Consider the following 17,077-nt stretch of genomic DNA (forward strand, 5'->3'; position numbering starts at 1 on the left):
AGTTTGAAGATTCATTCTTAAGTTCCAAGAGCTGCAGGCAACCATGGTGTGCAGCTCATGGCCAACGAGCTCCATATCTTCCCAGAGCCATGAGAGGTGTGGAAACTCAGGGAGAAAATCCATGAGGCATGAATATCAAAATCCAGAGCCTAAACTGCTAATGTCCATGACAAACTTTCATGAATTCTCTGAATAATCTGGTGTTATTTTGCTGAGCAAGACTCCCTGATATTCATGTCTTGCGCGCTGCTAGAGTCTATTGCTCTTCCAAGGCTTTATGGGAACACCATAAGTCCTGCAGTACAATACGGCAGAAAAGCTGGAAGTTGAAGCTAAGAATTTCACTTGTTCAGACAGGAACACAAAGGAAAGGAGCTGTGGTTGAAGTTCTGCTTTTCTTCTAATCCATTACCTCCATGAGATTCAGTTTTGCCCTTCTACAGTATTTTCCAAAGATGATCAACACAATTTTCTTTGGTGTATGCAGCGCATTTCTCTTTTGTCCCAGCCAAAGAAAGGATCTACTTCATACTCTGAATAATTTTCAAGATGGTATCCCAGCAACAAGCATCCAGCAGTGTGTATGTAAAACTGGCTCTACTTAGATAAATAGCAGAAAAAGGCTGCAGTTTCTTCCAAAGACCCAAATTATATTTAAATTTTCTTTTCAGAGACATGTAGTAAATGGAAGAAATAAATCAGCTGATTCAGAAAAGAGCACCTCAGAGATTTTTTGCACTTTTTCCTTTTTTGCTATCAATTAAATGGAAACTCATCTTTAAAATCTTTCTCTCCCCATTTCTAACCTCACAATATTACTTTAGATAAGATTATTATAGTATTTTATACCTACTTTGCTAACATTCCTTGGAATTTTATGGAACTGAGCTCACAAACCTATGAAGGAAGGTCTCACAGTAAGGGATGTCTGAGGTTTGGCTGGTGAAGATTCTCCACTGTTCTGGAGCTGCAGGAATGAGCTCTATTAAACCACTGGGAGAGCAAACGTCAAGGAAACCTCACAGCACAGAGCTTTGTATGAGTCAAAGGATCAGGAGATGCAGGCTCTCTCTGCTACAGAATGGTTTTGCCCCACCTCTTGGACCCCTGAAAGAAGGAATTATCCTGCAAGAAGCTTTCCAGGGATTAAAACCCAGCTTGAGCAGGGTGTGGGGAGCAGATTTCCCACTGTGGTCCCTCCCAGCCTTACCCAATCTGTGACTCTGTGACTCCAGTGTTAACTGGAATCACCTGCTTGAGGTCATTCTGTCTGGAAAAAGCCTTCTTGAGGGCCAGGTACCATCCTGGAAATGCTCTGGGTTGAGCAGAGCTCCTGGATTAGCAGGATGCAATAGCTGCATCCCTGCAGTGTTAGCAGCTTCCACACCACATTTCCACATTTCCTTCAGGCGCCTTTTGGATAAGTCAGGGTGGGTTTAGCCTGTCACTTATCTCCAGCTACAGATCACACCTCAGGCTAACACTGAAACCATGCCTTGGAAATTGTGCAACAGTCACCTATTCTTAAAATGCCCTCACAGGATTCCTCCAGAATAGGTCACACAAACTCTGCTCTTCCTTGGAATCCTTTTAGGCTTCTTCCATGTGCTCCTGATCCTAAACAACTTCAAACCAAACGTACTCAGAGGGGTATCAGGAACTTCTGTGAGGGAAAGCCAGAGCTGTTGCTGAGAACCCATCCAGCAACAAAGCCAGCATAGCAGGCTCAGCCATGACCAAACTCAGAAGAGAGGAAACAGCACCAAACCCAAGCAATGCTGATCTGGAAAACTGCAGCTGCTTACCCTGGAAGAGGGAAGGTTGCAGGCTTCCAGCGCGGTCTCTACCCGTTTTCTGTCCGAGGAGAACAAGCGGTATATGCTGCAACATGAAGACAAAACAGAGGGTTTGGCTTAAAGACATGCCTTGATGGCCCATGTGGCTCAAAGACTGACTATCTCTCAGCAGCCTATTACATCTTTAGCTATTTAGTTCCATTTTCTGGCTGCTTAGTAACAGAGAGGAGTTTAACAGTGCTCAGTTTTAACTCTACCCCATACTAGCCCCTATCACAGCAGGTATTTATACCAGCTATCACTGGTCTCTTCATTCCCCCAGTGACATGCAATTTGAATCTGTTTATTTTCACATATCCCTGAGACAAAGAAATTATGCCGCTGTTTTGTTTTGTTTTTTTCAATTTTCACAAGTGGAAAGAACCAGGGCAGAGAGGCAGGATGTCTGTGCCCATAGGGCATTTGAACAGAGACAACCCATCATCACTGTTATAAAGAGAGGGTAAAATTATTCTTCTAGGCACAGGGGTCCCATGCTCATCCCAAACACATATTCACAGCCCAAAGTCAGCAGAGAGCATGTGGTAAGGAAGGGGAACAGCACTCACTTCTTCAGAGGAATGCGCCCCTCTGGAGTCACCTGCAGCTTGAGTTTTGTGTATCTGTGGAGAGAAAAGCACTCTGCTTTATTTTTACAGCATTTTCAAGGACCTCTCCACCAGATTTCTAGCTCTGGGCTAGTGCTCTGATCATGTAGCAAGTCCCACTCAGCTCTTTCTCCCAGTATGAAAACATGTTGGGATATCATTATTGACTACAAACCTTCTGAGATAACTGTAAATGAGTTTTGCAGTAACATCATCTGGTGAAAAATGTGGCAACACTTAAATATTTCAGAGGAGATTTTTTTTTGTTAAAAAACTCAGCTTTTTCACTTCACCCACTGGTCTGCCAAAAGAAGAAGAAACTGCATGGTTCTAATAAACTTTCATTTTCTTCCCAACAGAAAATTAGCAACCACTTCAAAAACACAGTGCATGCTGAAACTAGGATAACTGGGATAGGAACATTTCCACAAATCTTTGACTCCCCACAGTTTCATCTTCTGGAAACTGAATCCTTTCATGCTACTGTGTCACCAAGCACAACTCCCAGCACTGAGGGAGATTAAAAAAAAAAAAAAAAACCAAAAAAAAACCCAGCAGTTATTAAAAAAAAAGTTTCTTTCATTTTGCCTTCTACTTTTTGAAAATTTTGACGATATTTTGGTGACATTGAGTGTTTTCCTCTATAACCAAGGAAGTTAGAAATAACAGAAGATGGGGAAAAGCTGTTTATTGTTGCACTTCCAATGCTCCAAGGAATGGAATGTTGGAAAGAAAAAACCCTTCTTTCTGCTCTAGTGCAATCTGGTTTTCTCCTTCAACAAAAGGGTTCTGATAGGACTCCAACCAACCCTTTGCTTAGTACACTAATTATAATGGGGAAATAATTTAATCTTCAAAGTCATAGATTTCTTAAGTGACTGATTTGGCATCTGTGCAGAGGAGCTAGGAAACCTTACAGTTTCCAAGTGATTTATTAATTAGTGGAAAAAGACACAGGAATGCCATGCTTGCCTGCCACTGAATCCACGCAGTGTGTCCAGTGACTTCATCTTTAATTAATATGCCTTGAAAAACTGCCAAAGAATAGCTCCAGACAAGGAGCTCTGCTGTAGCGTGTGATGACACATTTCTCCCCTGATTTGGGTAGGAAAGGGCCCATTAGGTACAGACCCAACACTCCCCACTACAGACCTGTCAGCAGAGCCCACTGGGCACCTGGGGATTTGAGGGGCAAGGGAATTGTAGAACCAAATCCCCCTCAAAATCCATCTCCAACCTGTGGAGCTGAAGGAAGTCACCAGCTCAGGTGGGCACATTCCCCACTGCCAACACGCAGGGCCAACAATAAATGTTAAATGTTCCCATCCATTTGGGATTTTGTTTGCCTAATACATCCCTGCTGCCCCAACACACAGACACAATGCTGTAGTTCCAGCACCATCCACCCTTCAGAGATGCCTCAAGAATTCCTGTGGACTCCAGCTGCACCACAACAAACACCATGGGGAGGAAACACACACCCACAGATGCACATCCCTCCTCCCCACAACAGGCACCTATGGCTCTGTGGGATTAAAGTTCAGCACTCTGGAACATTTTGACTCTGGTGCAGCTAATGGAAGTAGCCATTCACAGCCTCAGAAGGTCCAGGAAAAGGGGAGGTTAGTTTGGAGGGAAGAAGGTTTTAGGAAGGCAAATTTAGTATTTAGCTGGACTGAACCCCTGCCTTTGAGCAGGGAAATACTAAGCTGACTTTAAGCAGCTAACTCACAGGCTGGGGAGGTGCAGCCCTTCTTTTAGAAGCCCAAAAGGCCAGTGAGTATCCCAGTTCAACACCAGTACTTTCTGGCAGGCTTTGCCATGCTGTTCTCAAGGCTGTGATTCCCACAAAGCTGCCTCTCATCAGTTGAGAATTGCTGAATTGAGAATTGTCAGGTTTAGCTCTCTTCCCTTTTAGGTGTGTATTTCACCCCCAAACGTTGTCACAAACAGCTTTTCTGCTTCATGGAAAGCAACTCAGACTCTGCCTACTCTGCCAAGCAAACCAGAGGAATGAATGCTGTCTGGATCACATGGAAACCAGAGAGATCGGACTGAGGAAAAGGGACTTCTGGCATTTCTCCTTTTTATTTTGTTATCAATAAAGACAAAAAGGAAAACAACCCAGAAGCAAGTCAGTCCAGAATATTCTTTCTTTTTAAATGGAGAGCTTCAGCCTACAGCTGAAGCTACAATAGTACAAGGGGCAGGGAGCATTCAATTCTGACTTTTTCTGCCATGATTTAATAGTTTGCCAGGAGAACCCTAAAAAGGATTTTTGTTTAGATGACTTCTAGATAAGAAGCTTTTTAGAACCACAGGAACAAGGACCTCTGTTTACAGAAGTGACAAGTCACCAGAGCAGAAACAATAGATGACAAGGTGAGTAAGAAGCGTGGAGGAAAATGACGCAGAGGGAAGAGCAACACCCACAGGGTGACATGCAAGGACCACTTACGCTTTCTCCAGAAACGCGTCCCTTGACATGTTCTGTGCCAACAAATTTGTTGCCAAACTGAACACTTCATCTGACCATTCCTATGAAGAGAAAAAGTGAATAAATGACGCTCAGTTTAGCTGTTTACTGACACAATGCAACATGTTTTTGAAAATTATGCTTTCAAAAAAAAAGGCCTGAGTAAAGCCTGAATTTGATGTTTCCAATTACATCTTCCCTCATCTGTGAGACCGGTCTTACTCATGCTACAAAAAAAATGAAGACTTGCAAATTGAAGTCCTGACTCTACCCAAGATAAGAAACAAGCTTAAAAACTCCCCAACCAGCAGAAATACACAGGAGTACCTTTCAGTTACTCTGGCGTGCAAGGAAGATACAACTCCAAAGGACTCTTTCTCCCTGATTGTACATCCTTACACTGTGGCCCTATCCCTCACTAAATATTCTTCCCTCTTCCCGGTGTAGGGAAGAAACGCTACAGAATAATGGAATGGTTTGAGTTGGGATGGATGTCCAAGAGGATCCAGATCCAAGCCCCTGCCTTGGGCAAGCACACCTTCCCCCTAGACCAGGTTGCTCCACATTGCTCAAGTCTTTCCCTTGCATCCCTGATCTTTCCTGGGCTCCCAGCAGGGCTGAACCATGATTATTAACTGAAGTTTAGACTCTCAGAGTTTGTGCTGCTTTCCTCCCTTGCAGGTCTCTCCCACAGCTTTTCATTGACAGCTTCAGTGTGTTTTTCCTTTCTAACTTGGTGCTTATCCACCACCTTTAATTGCAAACCCTTTTCATCACAACTGTGGCTTTGGATTGACTTTGTTTCACTCCACTGAAAGAAAGGGAAGAAAAAAAGCAATGCCTTTGCAAACAATATGATTTTTTTTTGTTTTAGTTGACAAAGCTTTTGGAGTTTTGTTCCAAACTAAAGTTATGTTTCCTTTCATAACAGTCCAAATCCACAATTCCCACTGGCACACTCTTTAGGAAGTATTCTCTTCTCCTTGGTCTTTGGGAAGTATTCTCTTCTCCTTGGTCTCTCTTTTTCTTGAGAAAAAAATATATATTGAAAAAAAAAAAAAGAAGAATTCCACTCTGATGAAAAATGGATAGGGATGGGAAATGTCATTGACTTCCACTGAAACAAATGTTCCTGTGTTACTTTGGAGCTTAGAGCTTGTTTTACTTAAAAAGCCTCATTTTTCCACATGACCATGTGATTGACTTGAGAAGTTGGGGGTTTCTTCCATCTTTTTTATATGCTAAGGTTTTTTCCCTGACGTTATCGGATCTTGTTCCTGAAACTGGTCTCACACCTGTGCTCCCAAGGATAAGGCTGCCTGTATGCCCAGTGGCCTTTGATGCCCTCCAGCTCTCAGGTGCTGGAGCCCATCCCATTCACCACCTCACCCCTCAGCAACAGAAATAACACCCCTCCTGTGGCTGGTGCTTCTGGAAGAGAAACCTGCTTCCCTTGGACACAGACTTGTTCTGGAGGCAAAATCAGTGCTGCTCAGATAGTCCTCCCCTCCACGTTCTCGTGACCACTGCCATTCTTCTTCTTTAATTGTTTTTCATTCTTAGGTCTAGTTTGAAAAAATCAGGGGTGTGAGAATGCAGAGGAAGAGGAGTCGGGCTCATTAGCAGCACAACTGCTTTGCTGTGAGTCTTGGAACAGAGAGCGTATTAAGTGCAGCATCTGTTTTTCTTCTTGGCAACTCATTTTTCCAGGCTCAAAATAGGCTCATCTTGTAAACACTGCTTTGTTTAGGCACTAATAATAGCTGCTCAGACTTCTCCCTGTGACACTAACGGCCACAGAGACTAACAGCAACACAAAATATTATTAGGAAATTGAAAATACACTGGCTTTTAACAGATCTTGATAGACTGTTTTCATCTTGCTGCTTCTGCTGAGCTTGAAGCTGAAATATTTTGTATAAAACAGAAGTAGGGCACTTCCAGAGTATCCCACACCCCCAGCTCTTCCTTTTCTTTGTCCGAATGCTTGTTGACAGGAATGTAAGGGCAACTCACTTATTATGTGCCTGTCACACACATTATTTATATAAGCAGCCTTTTATTTGTTCCATTTTGTTCCTTTCCTGGCTCTCCAAAGCAACCCCACTGATCTTGCCAAACATTCTGAGGGCTACCTGCAGGCTGAGCCATTTCTAACCAGGTCACAAGTAACACTTGCTCATTGTCTCTCCCATTTTAGGTCCAGCCACCCCAGAGCCAGGGCCAAAAAGCCAAGATCAGAAAATCTGCCAAGGATCACATCACCTCTCCAGCCCCTGATCTGAACCCTCGGTAGGAGGGGGAACTACAGCATTGAGGACAGAGCTTAAAAAATAAAGAGATGCTTGGGACTGACTTTGCTGGGCTCTCACCAAGCTGTGTGCCAAGGCGTGCCTTGCTGCTTCAGCTACCAAATGGCTGCATTTCCTTGGGTTTGCTGGATGGCAGAGAGCAGAGCCCACACGCCCGGTGGCCGTGATTCCAGCAGGCAGTGCTCGGGGAGAGCACTCCAAGGGATGGAAGGCTGCTCTGTGTGGAGAGCAAACAGCCAGCTGTGGGAAGGCTACAGCAGCCTCCAGACTGCCATGGGCACTGCAGCCTCTGCACAGATGTGATACAACAGGAAAATAGAAATCTGGGCTTTTTGAAACAGGACTGCAGCAATGCCAGCAAACCCAGCACTGATCCCTTATGGGAGCGGAAGGACCCGGCCTTCTGATCTTCAACTCCAAGCAAGCCACATCCATCATGATAAGAGAGAGATTCCTGGACTTGATCCCCTCCTGGCTGTGTCCTGCCATGCCAGTTCATCTTCTGCCATTCCTGTGAATTTTGCTGAAGAGTAATTCAGCTGTTCTGTGCTTTGGCAGGTAGCATGAGCATGAGCAGCAGCTCGCTGGGAAATGTGCTGCTCAGTGAAGTAATCTCTCTTCCTCTGCATGCATCAGGATACCATAAGACATTCAGTGCAAGAGAAGAGATGAGACCTTTTTCATAAGAAAAGGCAACACAGAGCCTTTAAAACACTTCCTTCAAATCAGGCCTGACTACGTGTGAAGGCAATGTTCCTTGCACATTCCTTTTTGGTGGGAGGTTAACAAAGCAAGCTGCTGAAATTCTACACTTTCAGAATTTCATTTTTAAAAAACCCATATCAAATGGATGTGCATCTATTTTATTCTACTGATCAAGCTCTTACATACACTGGGGAAGCTAGAAAAATAAAGACACATGCTGGAAAGAATAGTATAGCGTGACTTGTGAATCATCCTTGATGACATCATTTTACTTATGGAGGAATTCATCAGCTCTTAGTGATGAATTTTACCCAAAACTCATCAAACTGAGGAGACACAGATTTCCTGGGGCTCTGGACAGGGGCCTGCATGGCCAGGATTGGCAGTGCAGAAAGAAGAGAGCTGCCATGAGAGGCACCAAAGAGAGCGAGAGGAAAGAGGTGGGAACAACGAGATGTTCACTTCTGAATCTGCTGGCTTTGGGAAGAGGGGGAACTGCCATAGGAACAGACAGAGGTTGATGGGTTGGCCTTCATGTTGGGAGTGGAGACAGAGAAAAGGAGCATTTGCTCAAAACAAGGTTTGAGAACAAACTCTGCGGCTTCTGCAGCAATCTGTGTATGCTCACAAATAAATCCTACCCCAGACAGGCTTTCTCAGATGAAAATAAGTGAGTGCTCTCTCAGTGCTGCTTCTCTTCCCCACCAGGACACACCTTCCTGCCTGCCCTTTAGACCAGTGCCTAATGAATTTCAAGCTGCATTCTTAAATCAAACCAGGTGCCCTTCAGCTCATCACTGATGTGCTTTAAACATCAGTTATTTTCTCCTGGAGGAACAAACATAAACCAGCACACTGACATTTCTATTCACTGCACCTGAGGCAAGCTGAATAACCCAAGACTTGCATTTTCCTACTTTTCCCATAACTTGGCCAGTGGATGTGACAAGCAGAGTTTGTAGCAGAAAAGGCAGACCTCTGCAAAGGGAGAAAATCCTATAATGGAATGATTTTAACTGCCTCATTAAGACCATTACAGTTTGCCTTTCTCCTTAAGGGAGCTCTGGTCAACACTTGCCACACAACTTGAAGAACAAGGTATCACAAATGAAGGGTTAACTAAAAAATATTCATGCACTGAAAATGAAAGTTGGGAGAGATTTCTATTGGCACTTGCTTTCCCTGGAACATCAGAAGGGTCAAAATTTGCAAGTGTGGTGCTGAAAATGTATTGTACTGACATTCCTCCCCAGAGCTCCCTGAAGAGATGACTTGTGCCTGATGTGCTTATTTATTACATTTTCTCTGAGTCACTGCATGGGGCTCAGAGACAATAAAGACCAAATTCTGTGTTCTGGTTCACATAAAGTTGGTAAACAGGTTAAAAAGGAAGGAATTTTTAGATGTGTTCAACAGTGATCAGAACTGTTTTGATTCAAGCAATCAGGATATTTAACATGACCTCAAAGCATACATGGTTAATCTGCAATGCCTTAAAAATTGCATCCCCAGGCCACAGTGTACAACTGATCAAATATTAATTTATTTGCTCTATTGCATTTACAAATAAAAATGAAGACTCAGATTCTTAGTTACCCAGATGGTAGGAGTTACTCAAGATTTAGAGCTGCCAAGCTTTTACAAAATATGATTTTATCCACTTTAAGGTTCCACTATCAAACAGAAAAAAATCCTAAAATACCCATTTCTGTGCTGTTTTAGCAAATAGATTATGGCTCACTGACTGCTGGCTAGACAGGAAAGTTAAAAAGAAGGACATAAGCTTCTGATTTGGGTGGCTTTCCCTGCTCCTTGATAAGGGACAGCAATTTCTGCTGGTAAAGCTTTAGCATACCTTTTCATTTTCCTTCATAAGCATAGCTCCTTTTTTTCTCCTGAAGAATTATTTCAATTGCTTTCATTTCTGCAGTGTTAAGATCTCTCACCCTGTAGAGCTCTGCATTTTCAAGCACTTTCCTCTCAGCTCTTCATGGACCACCACAAACTCCTTCTGTCTCTATTCTTCTACGTCAAAGAAAAACTGGAAATCATGTCTTTGCCAATTGGCTAAAGAAGATTAGCAGAAATGGGAATTTGGCAAGCAGAAATGTCCCCTCCTCGCTGAAGGCTTTCATCCTATGACCTTTCTGCACCTGGCCTAACAACCCTTGTTGCCTGTGAGGTGACAAAATAACTCCTTGCTGTTGTTAAATCCAGCAGGCTGCAGAGAACCTCTTTTTGACACAATCTAGTGAAGTCCAGGATGTAAAAATGCTTTGTGGAAAGTGTTCTGTGCATGGGTGTCTGGAGGCTGGGATCAGAGCGTGCCCGCATGGGTGGAGGAGGCTTAGAGGTGACCTTATTGCTCTGTACAACTTCCTGAAGGGAGGTTGTAGACAGGTGGGGGTCGGTCTCTTTCACCAGGCAGCAACTGACAGAACAAGAGGTCACAGTCTCAAGCTACATCAGAGAAGGTACAGGTTGGATATTAGGAAAAAATTTTCACTGAAAGAATAATAAAATACTGGAATTTTCTTCCCAGGGAGGTGGTGGAATCACCATCTCTGGATGTGTTTAAAAAAAGACTGGACGTGGCACTTGGTGCTATAGTCTAGCTGAGGTGTTAGGCATAGGCTGGACTTGGTGATCTTAGAGGTCTCTTCCAACCTCATTATTCTGTGATTCTGTGAAGTGGAAAAAGGAGAAGCTTTGGGATGTCTGTTTGAAATAGATAAAGCAAAAGTTCCCTGCTCATTAAACAGAATTGAATTGTAGAGGAATTGGAAGAAGAAGGAAAAAACCTAAACCCAAATGGACTAAGTGTATTTTAATGTTGTGAATTGATCAGAGGAAACTGATGGACCTGCATGGAAAAAAAATACTTTTCTAAGGCAATGATGTTGACTACAAGCCTTATCAAGGGCTCTCAGCAGGCAAAATGTGATGCTACTACTGAAAAATTGACGTGTTTTTAGGGAGCCACGGTGTAACATCTCATTTCTGAGTTAAAATTTGTGCGTAACACCATTTTTACTGTGATTATTTGGGCTTTACAAGCAATGTTCCAAACACGAGCACACTTACCAGGGGCATAAATCTTGCTGAATAAACTCCTTGGATAAAAAAACCACAAAACAAAAAACAAATGCACATTTCTTCTTGGGATCTGAGTGGCCCAGCTCCAGAACAGAACCGTGCTTCATCTCATAGCAACTCCCACTTTTAGCTTAGTTATCCATATCTCAAAACACTACTTCCAAAGCCTGAATTTGATATGACAGATCTTCATCTACCAGGTGTGTTACCTTTGCTATGTCATCTTGGAATGCCACCAGGTTCAAGTAGGATATATTGACCAGGTCTGGGCCATACACAACAGTGATCATCCGATTTTCCAGCCGACCTCCCGCGTTCCCAGCATCCAGCAGCTCACGCAGCTTCGGGTCCTGCAGGTGAAACAATGACCAAAGGATTAAAAACCTTTTGCAAATATATTGCACTAAAAGAAATGCAAAAATTGCAAATAGTTCCACTTTGAAAATTTGTGTCATTTTGAACATTTTAAACATGTTGGCTTGTTGGTTCTGTTCTGGTTAATGACTCATTAAAATACTTAAAGTTATTAACCCAGACTAAAAAGGAAATCACTGCTGTAAATCCTCCAAAGCCTTTGAGCTCTACATTGGTGCTGTACACACTGAGAGCTGTCCAGCTGATGGCTGCACATTCCTATTTTCAGTTATATTGCTGCAGAAGTTAAGCAAACACAAACTGTCTTGCTTGTCAAAACAACACAATCTGTCCAAAGGCTACTGTCCTCAGCAGTGATTTTAACAGATTTTAGATAAAACTGATAATGAGAACTTAGTTTTTCCTAAGGAATTAAGAAGACTTCTGGAATTAACTTTCTTAAACTCTCTGAAATGAGTAACAGAATTTCAGCGTTGCCCTCCTCTTTCTTCTTCTTATTCAACAGGTCATGTATAATTGAAATTATTATTTATATTACATTTAGATTTAGATTTTAGCCTTTTTTTCTCCCCCTGTTTGTATCCAATACAGAATCATAGACTCATTTAGGTTGGAAAAGACCTTTGAGAGCATCCAACTGTCCCCCCTGCACTGCCAAAGCCATCACTAACCCACATCCCCAAAATGCCACATCCACACATCTGTTAAACCCCTCCAGGGATGGTGACTCAACCCTTTCTGTGGGCACCTTGTTCCAGCCCTGACAGAGGAGTGACTACCTAACACTTCTGTGAAGAAAAGGTACATTCAAGGATTTTTATCAGCTATTAATAGCCTGGCTTCACTGGCAACCTAAATGTGAGTAAAAACCTCAGGTTATTTGGTGACTCTCCTTGTTTCTATCAGGCAGCACCATTTCCAAGAAAAGCATTCAGTGTGTTTGAAATGAAGAAAACAGGTCCCTAGCCTCGTGGTGAAGTTTATGAAGACAGATGAAAAGCTGCCCTGCATGAATGGATTCAGCCCTTTGGAAAGGGCCTGTGTGATGTGAAAGCTCAGCTTTCCTAGAAGGCAAGACTGCTCTGTCTCCTACAAAAACTAAAAAATGGCTAGGCAAGTAGAATCCCTGTAGGGTGGCAGATGCTGTGTAGAGACCAAGTTATTTCAAAAGTGACACAATAAATGCACTGCACTTTAAATTTCACTCTCCCATGAACCTTCTCCCCACACTGCCTGCATATGTTCCGTTTGTGGTACTCTTAATATTTAATAACCTTTTGAATAAGTATCTAAATTTCCACCAACTGATACCAATTAAATTTAATATAACAAGGTTAATATGATAAAAAAGGCCATTTTTCATGGCTCTTGCAGGAAATCCTGTACCAACAAGACAGCAATCTAAAGGGCATCTCCTGATTGGCATCATTCCTTCTTGGAGGCAATGGAGCTGTGTGTGTGTGTTCACCAAACACTTCACAAGATTTAGGAAAACATTTTTGGAGCATGAGGTAGAAACTGAAAAGAAAGTACAAGGCTGTCTATCACAAGTGCTGAGCCTCTTTAAATACTGGGTATGATGCCAAGTGTTACAGGAGAACAGACAGAATAATCCTATTTAAGGGCTCTGTAAATTGTGAATATCATTGTGCTCTGAGACAAAGATGGTTTAGTGGGTAAACAAGTTAATCACAGCCTTTCACAGGAGAGAAAAACATGAGGGGGATACAAAAATAGTAGATGTGTTTCAGAGATAAGGATTCGAAGGAGAAAGACAAAGAAATGGTATCATTTAGATCTGGGAGAAGAGCTAGAGAAATGCCCTGCAGTTGCTAATTCAGTCATGGTGTATTACTAGATGGGTTTCTTTCTCTTTTATTTACAGGCTGGATGTTTCAAAGCTTTGTTTTATGTCTCTGGGAGATGAGAATCCATCTCCTTTTTACCCTCTGCTGTTCCAACCCCCGAATCAGACAGATAAATGCCTCTGCTCAAGGGCCTGTCTGGGAACAGCATCATTCTTCCTGGGCTCAGACAGAAGGGGATTGTCTATCTGCTTTCACGCCCTTCCACATCTCTGCCACTCCTTCCTCCCTCCCTCTCCCTGGCTGAACCTCCTGCTCGCGGCTCCGCTCCGGATGATGGACTGCCATCGTAGCAACAAAAGAAGAGGGAAGATAACCTTTTTCTTCTGTATTTACACCCAGCCCAGGGATGTCTCAGTGATGAATCACACTCCAGTTGGACCAAGAGACGCATTAGCCACGCACCACAGAATAAAGAAAGAAACATATTTGAAATGAGATGCTTTTTCCAAGGAAATTCATCAAAAGAGAAGTTATCTGGCACTGCCTTGGTTTTCAGAAGTGCAATGGCTTATTGTACTGGCTTATTTTCAGAAATAAGTGGCAAATCAAGCAACGTGTGTGTGAAACATGCGACACGTGTGGATTTCCAAATACAGGATTTTTCTGCCAGGTTTTACAAGCAAGCAGTTAGACAGACCATCATCTTTGGGTTGCTGTGTTTGAATGGCTAAATTGTTGAATTTCTCTGCTCTGTTTAAGGCTTGTCCAGCAAAGTTTGAAGGACACAGTCCATTAGAGCAGTGCACTGTCCAGCCACCATCCTCCAGAAGCTGTTAATAAATGGAACACACCATGTCTCCTGGGCTGTCTCAGTGAAACCTGTTGTGGGCTCCACAGACCCCAAATACATATTTTAATAGCGGTTTTGTTTTGTTTTGCTTTGTTTTTTTTTTTTTGTTTTTTTTTTTTAATTTTCTATTTTTAAGTTCAGTACAAGAGAATAATTTTGATGCTACCATGACTCACACCCTTGTTCATCCCTGCCATGGGTGTATTTGCCCTTCAGGGGTGACAGATGCGCTTGTCAGTGACAACCTCGCCCTTAGCTGATGATCTAGGTCATAATTAGTGCTTGGATCTGAAGTTCTCAGACACCAGAGCCCACTGCCAGCTCCCACATTCCTCAGCTCCCTTGCTACCCCCTTTGCTGCAAACACTGCTAAGGAGATGAGCAAAATATCCTTTATCGACATCTTGAAGACTCTCAGCGCTCTATGAATCAAAGCCTTTTTGAAAATGTCAGCAGGTTTTCCCGTGGAAATGGCAGGAAAGCACATGGGGGGAAAAAAAACAAACCAAGCAGCAAGACCAAATTTAGATTCTTTTATGCAAATTGGATTGATTTTGGTAATTCCATTTTAGGGAATGACACTGGAAAGCCTGGTCCTGGTTGGGGTTGTGTTTCGTACACTGGCTCACAAGTGGACAGATTGGTTTCCAGGATAAGCTCTTTGCTAAACTGGGGCCTAATTAGCAACATACTGAGCTCTTTTTTTGGACATTCAGAAGAATTATACCTATTTAATATTGATTACAGCAACTTTTGGAACACTTGAGCTGATGAAGTTACGGAACACACCCATGAGATGGCCAATAAACAGCAGCCATTGGCAATACCCACAAAACTCATCCATGTTCCCTTTGCAGCTCAATATTTTAAGTCTTTGATGTTTCCTTTTGCTTCTTCCAGTCAAAAGGCCCAGGGATCAGCTTGGTTTTTCCCTTCCACTGGAGTCTGGTAGGAGCTTCAGCTCAAGGACTGGAAGTGCCTGAAGACTGCCCCGGAAATAGGTCAGGAAAATCAGTGTTTGGATGGGACAGTGCTGCTCAAATACCCAGAGGGAGATGGAATTTGTGAGCAGGCAAATATGGAGGAGGTGATAAGGATGGTGTTGGCAGCACAAAGAGCTTTAGAATCTATCAAAATCAAATTAGTCATGTCAAACTGAGGATAAAGTTGGTCAGAGGATTATCTGCTCATTGGAAAAAAATCTTCCCTATTTGGTTATGCTGTCTTGGGAAACTTATCAAAGAAAATATACCTTAAATCAATGGGAAATATAGAGAGAATAGAGAAAAAAATTAACCAGAATCATAAATAAATAAGTAAAAGCTTATGGAAGTCCTACCATTCTCATGAACAAATGTAAAATAATGAGTTTTTGTTAGAAGCCAGGGTCCTGTAGACAGATGGATAAAAATAGATTTCAATCAGACTTCCCTAACTTTCTCCTGCTGCATTTCCTTTTCACTGGAAATCATAAGAATAACATAAACTTAGAGAGGCATCTCAGCTACATTACAATGCCTGCTTGTCACTGTGATTGGTGTCATTAAAATGTAGGTCTTAACCCTGAAATCCCAATTAGTGTGTGCTCTGCACAGCACAGCAAATGCCATAACATCTTTTATTATAGTATCACCAGCTCTTTAAACTGTTTTTTTCTTCTGAAAACCTGCAACACACCATCTGCCTGTGGAAACATTCTGTTTCTTTCATACACGGTTATAAAATGCAGCCACGAGGTTCTGTGGCACTCAAATGCTGATTTCAACACACCAGGGAGCAGCAGGTCAGCCCCCTCTGCTTACTGATGCTTCCCAAAGCTGCAGTAGTGCCTCAGGTTTTAGCTTTTATATTTCTCAGATTCTGTGCTGCTTTAGTGTGTGGGTCTGGGCTTCATATTAGGGGATGGTGAGCTCTCTTCACAGAGCAGGGAGACAAAGCAATTCCTTCTCTAGCTGGGGACCAAGGACAAATGATCCAGATCTCAGACCCAAGAGCAGAAACAACATGGTCTGAAGAGAGAAAAACAAGCAGGATGGGACTTCAGGGGCTGGAGCTGTAATTGGACAATTAACTCCAATATGCAAAAGGACCAAAACTTATAAAAGTGTGCGACCCTGTGACCGGTCGTCCATTTTGTGAACATTTTGGGTTCACCTGGGGTGCAACCCTGGCTGGGCTCTTGTGCTGCCCAAGGTGGATCCATTGAGGAGATCCTTTTAATAAATCCCTACTTTATCCTTTAGCTCTGTCCAGCCTCTGTTCTAGGGCAGCCTTCCCAAGGCATCAGCAGCAGCGTCTCAGAGAGCAGCTTCTGATTCCTTTAAAAAGGAAAGGAATCTCTGCTAAAGGTTTTCCTGGGTTTGATGGCTACAGATAATGTGATGGCCAAGCTGGATGATTATCAAGAGAATCAGAACTTCTTGGGTTGCTGGAACAGGTGTGCAACTAAATATTGGGAATTTTTGGTGAAGACATTAATTTACAATGAAAAAAACCCTCAAAACAATTTTACAGAGCTATAGGGTACTTCAGAATTCCCTACACTGTAACTATCACGGTCTACATTACTACCTGCAACTATCATGGTCCCAAATCATAGTATTTTTGTCCTGATAACTTCAGGAGAGACTTGAAACAAAAACGGCACAGATTTTCTTCTTAGTTTTCTGCTCATCAAAGTGAGATTTCCAAGCATTCAAAAGTGCATTTATATTTTTCTAGCTCAATATGTATCCCAGAAGAGGGAATATAGGGGAGGAAAGAAGCTAGCTACATAGCAAAGAGTTTTCCAGGAAACACTGGAGTTTGAGGCTTAAATTAAACAAAGAACCTTGCTAAATTAAGACTTTATATTGTGACTCCATTGAAGGCAGAACTCCCACAGATTTTCTACAAATAGAACAACGTCTTGTCTTCAAGAATTCCTTATCACAGAGTGTTTATCAACAAAAATGTATATACATGCATATATATATATATATATATATATATATATATATAGGATATCTCATC

General features: G+C 42.5%; 1 protein-coding gene across 4 annotated transcripts in view; it reads right to left on the reverse strand.

Annotated features, from left to right (window-relative positions):
• The window catches only part of PLCB1 (phospholipase C beta 1), a 338,452-nt gene that overhangs the window by 123,848 nt on the left and 197,527 nt on the right, over positions 1-17,077 (reverse strand). For all 4 annotated transcript variants that reach the window (XM_068186088.1, XM_068186087.1, XM_068186090.1 and 1 more), the window contains exons 4-7: positions 11,242-11,382; positions 4,902-4,981; positions 2,405-2,458; positions 1,806-1,881 (exon numbers count right to left, since the gene is read on the reverse strand). In XM_068186088.1, the coding sequence (XP_068042189.1) occupies positions 1,806-1,881; positions 2,405-2,458; positions 4,902-4,981; positions 11,242-11,382 (351 nt within the window). The remainder of the gene's footprint in view (positions 1-1,805; positions 1,882-2,404; positions 2,459-4,901; positions 4,982-11,241; positions 11,383-17,077) is intronic.

This window comes from Anomalospiza imberbis, chromosome 3 (assembly GCF_031753505.1).
Source record: "Anomalospiza imberbis isolate Cuckoo-Finch-1a 21T00152 chromosome 3, ASM3175350v1, whole genome shotgun sequence".
Taxonomy (NCBI): Eukaryota; Metazoa; Chordata; class Aves; order Passeriformes; family Viduidae; genus Anomalospiza; species Anomalospiza imberbis.